General features: G+C 49.2%; 1 protein-coding gene across 1 annotated transcript in view; it reads left to right on the top strand.

Moving 5' to 3' along the window:
• UBE2QL1 (ubiquitin conjugating enzyme E2 Q family like 1) overlaps nt 1–9,261 on the top strand; it is a 35,222-nt gene extending 25,961 nt beyond the window's left edge. The window contains exon 2 of the mRNA XM_049767940.1: nt 8,995–9,261. Within this exon, the coding sequence (XP_049623897.1) occupies nt 8,995–9,126 (132 nt within the window). The 3' untranslated portion in view covers nt 9,127–9,261. The remainder of the gene's footprint in view (nt 1–8,994) is intronic.
• The last annotated feature ends 3,178 nt before the right edge of the window (nt 9,262–12,439 follow it).

The raw sequence follows: 12,439 nt of genomic DNA, 5'->3' as shown, positions 1-12,439 counted from the left end.
CTCAGAAATTGCTCCTGATAGGCTCAGGGACCATATGGGATGGCGGTATTCAAACCACTGTTTGTCCTGGGTTGGCTGCATGCAAGACAAACACCCTACTGCTGTGCTATCTCTCCAGCTCCAAAAAAAATTTTTTTTTGTGAAGCAGAACCAAGATAGCACCCAGCGTCCCTTCCCCCCACACCCATTCTCCTCTCCCCCTCTTTACCACCAAGCATGGGGCCTTCCTCAGTACTGTGGCCAACCACAGGAGATTGTCATGGTGTTCTCTTTTTGTTTCCTGCTGTCAGTACAGGCACCCACCCCCAACATGCATCTTTCTCTTGGCTAAGGGCATCGCTAAGACTCTCAAGTGCTGCCATGTCTCGAGAAAGGAGGGCAAGGGCTGGACCTGCAAGTGGGGTCTCTCAGATAAGGCCCTTTCACACCTGTTCATTCAAACCCCCTCACATGTGCCCATCTCCAGCAGGCAGATCTGGTTCCCCCAACCACGAGACCCAGTTGCCCCCTAACTGGTCATTAGGTTGCCAATGAGTGCTAGATTGTTCAGGTTCAGGAACTCTCTGCAGAAGTCTCGGGGTGGGGTTCTCAGTGCTAATGTTGTCAGTGAGGAGGGAGTGGCCAGAGAGTGGGAAGTTAGAGTGATGAGACCTTCATCCAGGAAGCATTTGTGTCCTCCCCAAAGTGTGACAGGGAGAGGGACAGTCCCTATGTTCTGGCCACTTTCTGGACTGCATGGTCCCTGTGTCCTGTTCTGCAACTCAGAGTCCCCTTCCCCTGGCGTCAGAGATTCATCCAGGGCCTCTGGGCACCCCCATCTGCAGCCTGGATGTGCAGCTAGTAACCCACACATCAGAGGACCAACCATGTTGGTCCCTCTTTGAGGGGAATTTGATTGGGACATTTGGAACATTCTGCAGGTATCTTGGGGACTCTAAGAGAAAGGACAGTCCTTTGGGACTCTGGCCAAAGGGACAGTCCTTGCGGAGTGTGGACAGAAGGATAGTCTAGACAAGGATTGGGCTTTTCATGGGCAAGCAATGAGCTTTCTTCTTCCTTCTCTACTCCTGTGTCAAAAAAGCCACATGAGGAGGGAAAGAAAGTGAAAAGACCCCTGAACAGTGGCGCTCAGTCTCAACAATTTGGGCAGGGTCACCACCTGCGTCCTTGCAGGCTTGGGGCACCCTGGAGCATCTTTTCCATCACTCTCAGCTTCACGTGGGCTGGGACTCAAGACAGGACCCATAGGTGGCATTTCCATGGGTAGATCAGGAAGAAGGCGAAGTCTCCAATGATAAGGGGAAATCAGTTTGGGGATACAATGAAGGAATAGAACAAAATCCTGATGACCAGTTCATATGGACTGAAGAATCTCGGGCCACCCTGAGAGAAAGGTCTTTTCCCATATGGACAGAGACTGTTGGAAGTAGATCCAAAAACTCTGCTTCTGATTAATATAGACTGTGAGGTGCCCATATATTAATTGAATGGGAGGCCAGAATGATAGCACAATGGGAGGACATTTGTCTTGACCGTGATGCACCCATGTTCAATCCCATGCATCATGTAGGGTTCCCCCTAAGACTGCCAGGAATAAGTAATTCCTGAGCACATAGCCAGGAGTCATCCCTGAGCACTGCTGGGTGAGGCCCACCCCCCCCAAAAAAAAACACACAAACTAATAAGCAAGAAATTGCAAGAGAGTAGAGAGTGCAGGGGAGAAGCACTCGCCTTGCACTCAGATGGCCAATACCATTTCAAATTACTGCTACCACAAGAAGGTTTTCCTGAACACCACCAGGGATCAGGGATCATACTTGAGCACAAAGCCAGGAATAACTCCTAAGCACAATGAGGTGTGCCACAACCTCACTGCACCCCTAAAAATAAAAAAGAAAGAAAGAAACTGCAAGGTTCAGGGAGATCATGCAGGGTTGGGGCACAGGCCTCACATGTGAGAACCTCCATTTGGTTTTGATTCAATGTGGTCCCTTAGGCAGCACCAGGAATGGCCGCAGAGCACACCCAGCAAGCACATAGTGGCCCTAAATTCCAAAACATTAACCCTTCCCCTTGAACTACTCAGTTGGCTGAGAATTGCCAGGAGATGCCCCCTGACAAATCCAATGACCACTTGGGAGGCCCCGAAATGGCATCAGTAAAATGCAGACTCATTGATACAGCCCAGAGTGTTGTCTATGGGGTACTCCAGTATCTTCTGTTCCCAGCCACTCCGCTGGCTCTGAGAACCTGGGCCCATAAACTTGTCTTGATTTCACCTTCCATGAGGGACCCTTCTGGGCACTCCTGCAAGTTCCACAGCAGAGCAGCTGGGCGGGCTCAGGCCTCACGAAACTCGTCACTTCTCATGGGCTGCTCTGAAGAGGCCCCGGGATGCTTTCTCAGCCCACTGATGAAATTCTCTCCTTGGCTCTGTACAATTTCTGTTTCATGCCAAAGCCCAGCAGCATGGCCGTTTCTAGATGAAAGAGCTGTAGTCGGAGCCTCCCCAAAGCCGTGACCTGAAAGTAAGAATAGCCCATCCTGGCTGCTTCCAGAAAAGCACCTGTAGTTTTTAGTAGGTCAAATGAAATCAGCCCTGGGCTGGGCAGGGTTGGATGGAGAAACTAGAACTTGGCATTTCAGGCAGACTTCCTACCTGGATGACAATCACAGGACATTTTTATGGAGACAGCCTTGCCTTTGCCAGAAAGATCCCACTTGTTCTGAGAGCCCCAACCTGGTTCATGCAGTCTTTGCCCTAAGTTTTCTTACCTCCAGAGAAAGTCTGTATGAAGTTCAGTTTGTGTGGGTTATGCCAACATTCACAAATGCAAAGGGGCTTGGCCATACCCCCACAAATGCTTCTTTGGAGTTCAGTCCTGAACCAGGGGCATAAAGGATGTAATCAGGGATCTGGAGGAGGGTCCATCATCTGAGGAGAGTCCATGAGCTGAAGAGGGACTAAGATCTGAGGAAGATACATGGTTTGAGAAATATCCATAGCCTAAATGAGAGTTCAAAGTCTAGAAGAGAGTTCCTTGTCTAAGGATGGCTCATGATCTGAGAAAGGTCCATGGCCTAGAGGAGAATCCATGACCTAGAGGAAATTTCATGATCTGAGTAGAGTCCATGGTCTGAGGAGGGTGCATGATTTGAAGAGGGCTTAAGGTCTAAGGAACATCCATGATCTGAGGAGGGCCCATAGTCTGAGAAGATCCTATACCATAGAGGAGGTTCCATGGTTCAGGGAGGGTCAATGGACTGAGCGTCAATGGTTGATGGCTGTGGAGGTCCATTAGCTGCAAAAGAGTCCATGGTCTGAGGAGTGTTCATGATGATTCTGAGTGAGGGTAACACTGGGTGAGGGAGTGTTTTCTCTCAAGAAACTGGTCTGAGAAAGCTTTAGCCCACTGGGTTTCAGTGTCCCCTGAGCCTTCTGTATCCTCTCCTCATATTCCTCCCCAGGGCACACATGACTGGGGTCCTACCACCCACCATCCCTGAAACCCAGGAGGCCTTCAGGGTGGGGCAGTGTTATCTGACATGGTTACCTGGAAGCTGATGAATGGAAAGAAGAGAATCAGCCTGTGAGAGAGGCGAGTGTCTAGCAGGAAGTTGGCTATCTTGTGAGGACTTAGAGATAGTTCTGGAGTCTTCTCACTGTACCCCTATGAACCAGACTTTGAGTTTTTGAGAAAGTGGTTTATGGGAGACAGCTTGAGCATCTGGGGCTGTGTTGGGAGGCTCCAAGCATCCTCAAGCTTGGCTCCATGTCTGTCCTACTAGTCAAGTCCAGTAGGATGCAGATGAAAGTTGGGGCTCTCCGTGGTGTTCCCTAGAGTGTCAGAATACCCCAGACCCTGGGCATCGAGAGCTGTGAGGCTGGGCAGAGGACCAGAGCTGTGAGAATCCTGGGTGACTTTTGGTGGGTTGTTTGCAGGTCTGATTCCCCTGTCAATCCTTCTAGAGCAGGGGTCTCAAACTCAATTTACCTGGGGGCCGCAGGAGGCAAAGTCAGGGTGAGGCAGGACCGCATAAGGGATTTCGCTTACTGAATATTCGTAATAAAAAATCGCATTAGTAAGAAAAAATGTTTAATGCAATTTTTTTTCTTACTAATGCGATTTTTATTGCAATTATTCGGTAAGCAAATAATCGCAAATACTGTGATATTTGAAGGCCGGCCGTGGGCCACAAAATGTACAGAGGACCGCAAAATGTTGTATGGAGGGCCGCAAAGGGCCCGCAGGCCGCGAGTTTGAGACCCCTGTTCTAGAGGGTTGCAGGGAGGAGTACTCAATTCCTGCCCTAAGGGTCCCAGAAGATTGCTCAATGGTTTGTGGTGTTGCTTGGCCAGAGTAAGGCTTTAAGCTCAAACCCCAGTGCCCCTGGGTTGATCTGCAAGGTCCCAAGGGAGCTCATTCCCCCAAAGAAAGCAGGTTTAAACTTGTTCTATTGATATTCTACTCAAAGTTTTGGCTAAAAGTTTCTTTATCTCTGCTTGCTTCATCAGAGAAAATATAATCTATCTCAGGACTGATTTCATCAGGTTTAAACTTGTTCTACTGATATTCTACTCAAATTTAAAATTTTGGCTAAAAGTTTCTTTTTCTCTGCTTGCTTCATCAGAGAAAATATAATCTATCTCAGGACTGATTTCATCACTGCTGGAACTTTCTTTGAAGTGGGGGGTGGTGCATGGGTTTGCAAGCATCAAAAACAGCCACGAGTGATATGCATGATACCATTTCAGTAACAATCTTGCAAATAACAGGGAGGGAGAGAAGAAAAATGTGTTCCCCAGAAGCAGACAGGGGGGAGGATAGAGGAAAACTGGGGACATTAGTGGCAGGAAATGTGCCCTGATACAGGGTGTTGGACATGTCTGAAACTCAATCAGGAACAACTTACTAATTGAGAAGGAGAAGGAAGAGGAGGAGGGGGGAGGGGGAAGCAGAAGGGGGGAGGAGGAGGAGGAGGAGGAGGAAGAAGAGGAGGAGGAGGAGGAGGAGGAGGCCAGACCAATGTTTCCTGGGAACAACGTGCCAGAGCCACAAACACTTGTTTCCTAGATGACTTCTCCCTCCCCAGGCCCTCAGTGCAGCTTCTCAGCAGGACTACACACCCATCCTGAGCTTCCTTGACCAGCTCAGCCCACACTCCCAGACCTCTGATTTCTCCATCACACACACATGTACGAATACACATATGCACACATGCACACATGTATATCTGTATGTTTGGGCACATGTACAGACAAGTTCCCTCAGCACTGACCTCGACATTCCTGCATTGAAACCGGGGTCCAGGCCTCTCTACCCCAAATCCTACTGCCCCCACTGGTCTCAGACCCCCTGATGTCCCATCTCAAGACCATGTCTGTGAACCCAGTCCCCAGGAACCCCAGCAGGGCCTATTGACCCCCAAGGACATTCCCCCTTGAGCAGAAACACCTATGTTCTTGGTCTCATACCACTGAGGGTGCCCTGTGGCATTCTAGTGTCTCACTGGGGAGACACCTAGCTGAGGTGACTTTTCTGCCTGTTGTTTTGTTTGTTTGGTTTTTTTTGTCTGTTTTTGTCTGTTTGTTTTGTTTTGGGGCCATACCTGATGGTAGTCAGTAGTTACTCTGAATCTGCACTCAGAAATTACTCCTGGCAGGCTCAAGGGACGATATGGGATGCCAGAGATCAAACCCGGGTTTATCCTGGGTCTGCTGCATGCAAGGCAAACACCCTACCACCATGCTATCACTCCAGACTCCCTTCCTATTGTTTTGAATGGAGTTAATCCACGTGCTGTTGTGGGTCAGTCTCTGTGGTGTTCAGACACTACCACAGATATGCCATGGTGGAGTTTGGGAACCATTGACCCTAGGGCCTCAGATATTCCAGCCACCTGCTCTCTCACTTATTGGCCTCCACAACAGTTTCTGTGATTGTGCCGCTGTATTCGTGGAGGTTATAAAATCACCCCACTCGCCATATCTCCAACCTCAGGTGAATGAGTCTGAGTCAAGGTCATGCATGAAATAATCCAAACCAGGCTGAGGTGAAACATGTGTTGTCTGGCAGTCTTCTACCTTGTATGGAGAGCCATTTGCGTGCCAGAATTGTCATTTTTATTGAGTACATAGTTCATCCTCAGGTGGGGTAGTAAGGACAGTGTAAAGGCAGATAGCTTAAGCTACCCTAAGCTAGTAAAACAATCTCTGTTTTGGGGGTAAATCCAAGTTGTAAACAAACATACAAAGGAACCAGGGATGATCTTTGTTTTAGATAAAATAAGTGTGACCTAACAGAGGTGATGGTGGCATACAAGGTGGTACATATTTTAGGGGTACAGGTCCACACCTCTCTAATGTTGCAAATCTACCCACCAGCCATTACTGAGTTAAGTCCTCCCCCACACTGTGCCTGGCCCCTTGGTCACCCAAGGATCTGTGGGCAAGATACTGAGACTTAAAAAAAAAAAAAAAAGATACTGAGACTTGTTTTCGTTCTGTCTATTCCCTGTGGTTTCTCTGTGGTTCTCAAGACTATGAGTGAGATCAACCTTTCTCTTTTAGACCCATGTCACTTAATATGAAGCCCTCCATCCTGTCACCAAAAATATGGTTCATCTTCTGTGGTAGCGAGGAATTTCTTGTGGTGATGAGGCATGGTCACTTGAAAATAAAAATATAAAAAAATATCCACGAGTTGGGTAGGGCCACCTCAGGCACTGTGTTTCTAATCCCTAGTAGAACAGGTCTGATGAAGCAAGATAGCGGCAGAGAAATAATACACCAAGCAGCGGGAAAAAGATAACCGGAGTCAGTCTGCTTTTATCTTCATGGCCTCTCTCTGCCGCGTGCTCCCTCTGTCTGCCATGTGCTTTCTCTCTCATGCCCAAAGCCAGATTCTTTCTTTATTATCCAGAGCTCTACCCACCAGCGTGGGTCGAGGTCCTGTAAACCAGGTGAGCTTTTACAAACCAAAAGAAGAGGTTAGAGAAAAAGGAGATTGGGGGAAGGGTTCACCTATATTCACTGTGATAGTGAAGCACTATCACACTGCATGTGTGGTAGTGAGGAGTGTTCTGTATACAGAGAAAACACACCTTTCTTCATCTTTCTCTCAGCATTGAGCACTTCGGTTGAGTTCATTTGTGACTATTAAGGACATTGCCACAGACGTGGGCCCAGCCCTCCCCTCAGATTCAAGTTCCTGTGTCTTCAGGGTAGAACTTTAGGGTGAAGATGCCTCAGAAGGAAGGAAGGAAGGAAGGAAGGAAGGAAGGAAGGAAGGAAGGAAGGAAGGAAGGAAGGAAGGAAGGAAGGAAGGAAGGAAGGAAGGAAGGAAGGAAGGAAGGAAGGGAGGGAAGGAGGAAGGGAGGGAGGGAGGGAGGGAGAGAGGGAGGGAGGGAGGGAGGGAGGGAGGGAGGGAAGGAAGGAAGGAAGGAAGGAAGGAAGGAAGGAAGGAAGGAAGGAAGGAAGGAAGGAAGGAAGGAAGGAAGGAAGGAAGGAAGGAAGGAAGGAAACTGAGTAAAAAGAAAAAAATAACTGGTGTTGGGCACTTTGGCAGGCACGAGACAATTTATAGTCCCATAGCTGTGTGTTCCGAAGGTTTGAAAGCCTAAAACTTAGCCCCAGAAATTAATGATAAACCTCAAAACTTGACACCACCTGCCCAGGAGGTCTAGTTACATCTATATGCTCAGCCAGCTGCAAATGCAACCCTCCAAAGTACCATCATGTGTGTCAGTAGAGAAGGAAAAGATGGTTATAGGAAGAGAAGTGGGTGCCGGTGAGAACCGGAGAGTGAGTCCAGCTGGCTTGTGTGCATCTGAGCATTATTGAAAATGCTCCTCATAACAGCAAGGGTTGGAAAAGGTCCCTCTGGGCCAGAACTGGGGGACAAAAGGAGGGAAAGTGACAGGCAGAATATGTCATCACAAAAGAGACATGATTTCCTAGTGTAGACCAGGCAGCTGGGTTCTAAGGCAATGCTTTGTGGCTTGGTAGACATGTGTGTTCAGATGACACACTCAGAATTATGCAAAAAGAATGAGCTACAGTAGGGGTCCATGAGGCCCGCTGGTGTTTTTGCTCCTGCTGCCTATCCTGCGTAGCCACTAACTTGTTCCAAGTCACAGTGCTCAAGTGTGGGATGTGCAACCACTCTCCAACTCCCTCCTTCTGTCTGTCTCTTGGCTCCTCTTCTCAGTCTCAGTCTCAGGCAGTGGTCCTCCAAATAACTTCAGGTCGCCAAAAGTAGGCCCATAGTTCCCATTGAAATACTGATAAGTTTGTTGAATTAACTTTACTTGTTCTTCATTTTAAATACTGTATTTGTTCCCATTTTGTTTTTAACTTCAAAATAAGGTATGTGCATCATGCATAGGAATTTGTTCATAGTTTTTTTTTTTTTTAAATGTATAGTCTGTGTGGCTGCAGTGATAGCACAGGGGTAAGACGTTTGCCTTGCACGCGGCCAACCCAGGACGTTCCCAGGTTCAATACCCGGCATCCCATATGGTCCCCCAAAGTCTGCCAGGAGCGATTTCTGAGTGCAGAGCCAGGAGTAACCCCTGAGCACCACCAGACATGGCCTAAAAACCAAAAATAAGTAAACAAATAAATAAAAATTAAATGAGGCTACCAAAGTAATAATACAGTGAGCAAGTGTCTTGCCTTATACACAGTTGATACAGGTTCATTCTCTACCCCCCTAATACCACCTAGATGATCCTTGAGTGCAAAGCCACCCTGAATACAGCGGGGGGGTGTAACTCCCAAACACAACACAACACAACACAACAAAACAAAACAACTATAGTTCGGCCTGCCATCGTTCTGAGAGACAGTATCTAAAAATTTCTAGGACCCCTGAGTTAGAGCAATCGCCAGGGTCTCCCATCCCCTCTCTGCATCTCATGAGGACAGTGGGACAATAAAAATTTCAGTTGTTTCCTGGCCCCTCACCTGGTTCTTTCTCTTTTCTCCTGCAGGGCCGCATCTGCAGAAAAGCCGGCAAGTCCAAAAAATCCTTCAGCCGCAAGGAAGCAGAGGCGACCTTCAAGAGCCTGGTGAAGACGCACGAGAAGTATGGCTGGGTCACCCCACCTGTGTCCGATGGCTGAGCCACGCCTCGCGCCGCCTCTCCGAGCCGCGTCCCCCCACACACAGTCACACTCACCCCTCTCACGCCCTCATCTCCTCCTCCACCATCGTGCGCCCTTCTGCAGGAACTGAGCCCCGAACGCCGAGGAGACGTCGAAGTTCTTTCTGCACAGATGTGCCAGCAGCCCTGCCTGCGGTTCCCTCCATGCACGGACGGTCCCATCCGAGGCCCCTGGGAGTCCCCACAGAGAAGGGCCTGGTCCCAGCCCGCCCTGCCCCATGCCTGCCCGCCGTGGCCCCCGCTCATCCCCTGGACAGCAGCTATGACCAGCATCCCCGTTCCTGCCCTGCTGTGCCCGCCCTTCACCCCAGCTGGCAATGCTGTGCCCAAGGCCCCTTTCTGCTGTGTCCTGCCCCTTGCTGACCCTACCCTGGCAGGCCACTGCCATTCAGAGACAAAATTCCATGGTCGTGTCTCTCATGTCCCAGATACCTCGCTTAGACTTATCTCATTGACTCGTGAAAATGCAAAAATGTGAAGTGGCCGGGTTCTGGAGACATCTTAGCACGGCTGCCCCCCCAACCCTGGGTGAAACTGGGTGCTTGTTGTGGACTGTGAGGGGTACAGGATTTACCCCTGACATGCCCTCTCCCGTGGGACAGGGCAGACCCTGCGTGGTGTGTTTCTCTCTCTCGGCCTACCCCCAAAACAGAAGACGACCCCACCACTACCACTACCATTGACTCATCCATCCTGTGCTCATCAGGGAATGTGGACCGCGGGGGGCCGTGATCATTCGATGGTGTGCATGACCCGATCTCTCCTCCCCTCTCTTGAGTCCCCGTGTCCTCGCGGCAGGGGTCACCCTAGGGTCCCCAAGCTGCCACCTATACACCCTTCCTGGTATCTCATTCCTGTTCTTCTCCCTGCCTTCATTTTCTCTTCTGTTCCCCAACTTAGCCCTTTCTAAGAAATCCCAGAAAATGAGGAAATATTGTTTATAATAATATGCGGAAAGAGGTTAAAAATATGGTTCCTTCCATGTGGAAAATCTTATTGGACACATTTTCAATAAATTCATGCATACCTGATTCTTAGCCTGGAGAAGGCAATCTTTGGGGGAATGTTTTTGCAGATAGAATGGAATCCTCATAGAATCCAAATAGAATACGACTAGTTGGGGTGATGGAGCACATGGCCGATCCTGGTTCTATCAATCCCCCAGCTTAGAGAGGGTCCCCTGAGCACCTTCAGAAGTGATTGGATTGTTGCTTTGTCCAGGATTGTAAAAAAGTGAGAAATCACACACACACACACACCAAGGCCATCACACACACACACACACACACACACACACACACACCAGGGCCATCTCAGAGTAAATGCCTGAGCACTGGCTTTACACACACACACACACACACACACACACACACACACACACACACACACACACACACACCAGGGCCATTTCAGAGTAAATGCCTGAGCACTGGCTTTACCCAGAGTCACTTTCTCCTCTCAGTGGGTTTCTGCCTTCCAGGGCACCTTGAGGACACAGGGCAACTGCCTGGTCCTGAGGGTGCAGGTTAATACTGGGTTTTCTTGCTGACATCCCTCCCAGCAATGACATGCAGGGGGGCTGATGGCAGGGAGCATGCAGTGTTCCTGCGTGCAGTGCTCTGTGGTGCCCCCACCTGGCCAAGACGAGGTTCAGCATCTGTCTCTGTCTCTGTGTCTCTCTGTCTCTTTCTCTCTCTCTCTCTCTCTCTCTCTCTCTCTCTCTCTCTCTCTCTCTCTCTCTCTCTCTCTCTCTCTCTCTCTCTCGTGCTCATTCTTGCAGTCTCTCTGTCTTGCCCTCTCCCCAGAATGTCGAGTGACATTCTTTTATTTTTGTTTCATTTTGTTTTGGTTTGTTTTTATTTTGGGGTCACACCCGGTGGTGCTCAAGGGTTACTCCTGGCTCTGCACTCAGAAATCACCCCTGGCAGGCACGGAGGACCATATGGGATGCTGGGATTCGAACCGCCCTGTTGATTAAAATAATAAATTGGGCCCTTTGGATGGAGCTAGATGGAGGTGGATGGTGATGGAGGCCTTTGTCCTCCAGCACAGGAGCACGTGGCTTCACCTCCATCAGCCGGCGGGCCTGCCAGTTCAGGTGATTGCGGCGGGCAGAAAACTCACATGCAGTCAGGCTTTCAGAGAGAGAACATCTTTATTTGCCCTGGCCAACATGTGTGGCCTATACCATAAACCTATTTAAGCACATGCCATCTTAGCTTGCTGAGTCTTAACTTCTTTCAGCCATGTGTCCTCCTGCTCCTATCTCCAACCTCATCCAGCCAAAATCCTCTTTTGCCCCTCAGGCAAAATCTTTTATAACCTTCCAAGACCCCTCCCAGAGATGGGAGGATCTATTAGCAGGTAAGATTACACAGGAGGAAATGGGGGGTGTGGTCCCATCCGTCCTGAATTGGCTGCACGCAAGGCAAATGCCCTATCACTGCACTATCTCTCCAGCCCAAGGAGCATTCTTTTAGAATGCATGGAGAGAGACATGGGGAGAGAGACAGGGAACAGATGGAGCATGGAGATAGATGTATAGACAATAAAAAATAGGCAATGCAGAAGAAATGATCGACAATAGACACCAGACAGATGGGCCACCAGGATGGGGCCAGAGTGACAGTACAGTGGGAAGAGCACTTGTTTTGTACGTGTGGCAGACCTGAATTCAGTTTTCAACATCCCATGTGGTCCCCTGAATCTTCCAGGGCTGATTCCTAGCACAGTGCCAGGAGTAAGCACTGAGCACTGCCTGGTATGGCCCCAAACCAAACCAAAAAAAAAAAAAAAGAGGGGCCAGAGCAATAGTACATCAGGGAAGGCATTTGCCTTCGCAAGCAGCCAACCCAATTTTTTATCCCCCCAACCTGCCACGAGTGATTCCTGAGTGCAGAGCCAGGAGTATCCCCTCAGCACCACCAGGTGTTGCTCAAAAAAAAAACAAAAAAAAACAAAAAAAAAACAAATAGTAGACTGCTGATGACATCTGTAAACATGGATGATTCATAAAGATATTCATTGGTGGGGCCGGCAAGGTGGCGCTAGAGGTAAGGTGTCTGCCTTGCAAGCGCTAGCCAAGGATCAGGACCGCGGTTCGATCCCCTGGCGTCCCATATGGTCCCCCCAAGCCAGGGGCAATTTCTGAGCGCTTAGCCAGGAGTAACCCCTGAGCATCAAACGGTGTGGCCCGAAAAACCAAAAAAAAAAAAAAAGATATTCATTGGTGAGTGATGATGACTAATAAAGGGATTGAGCCCTATCACATG

Source organism: Suncus etruscus, chromosome 2 (genome assembly GCF_024139225.1).
Source record: "Suncus etruscus isolate mSunEtr1 chromosome 2, mSunEtr1.pri.cur, whole genome shotgun sequence".
In the NCBI taxonomy this organism is placed as follows: domain Eukaryota; kingdom Metazoa; phylum Chordata; class Mammalia; order Eulipotyphla; family Soricidae; genus Suncus; species Suncus etruscus.
This window is presented reverse-complemented; position numbering and strand designations above follow the sequence as displayed.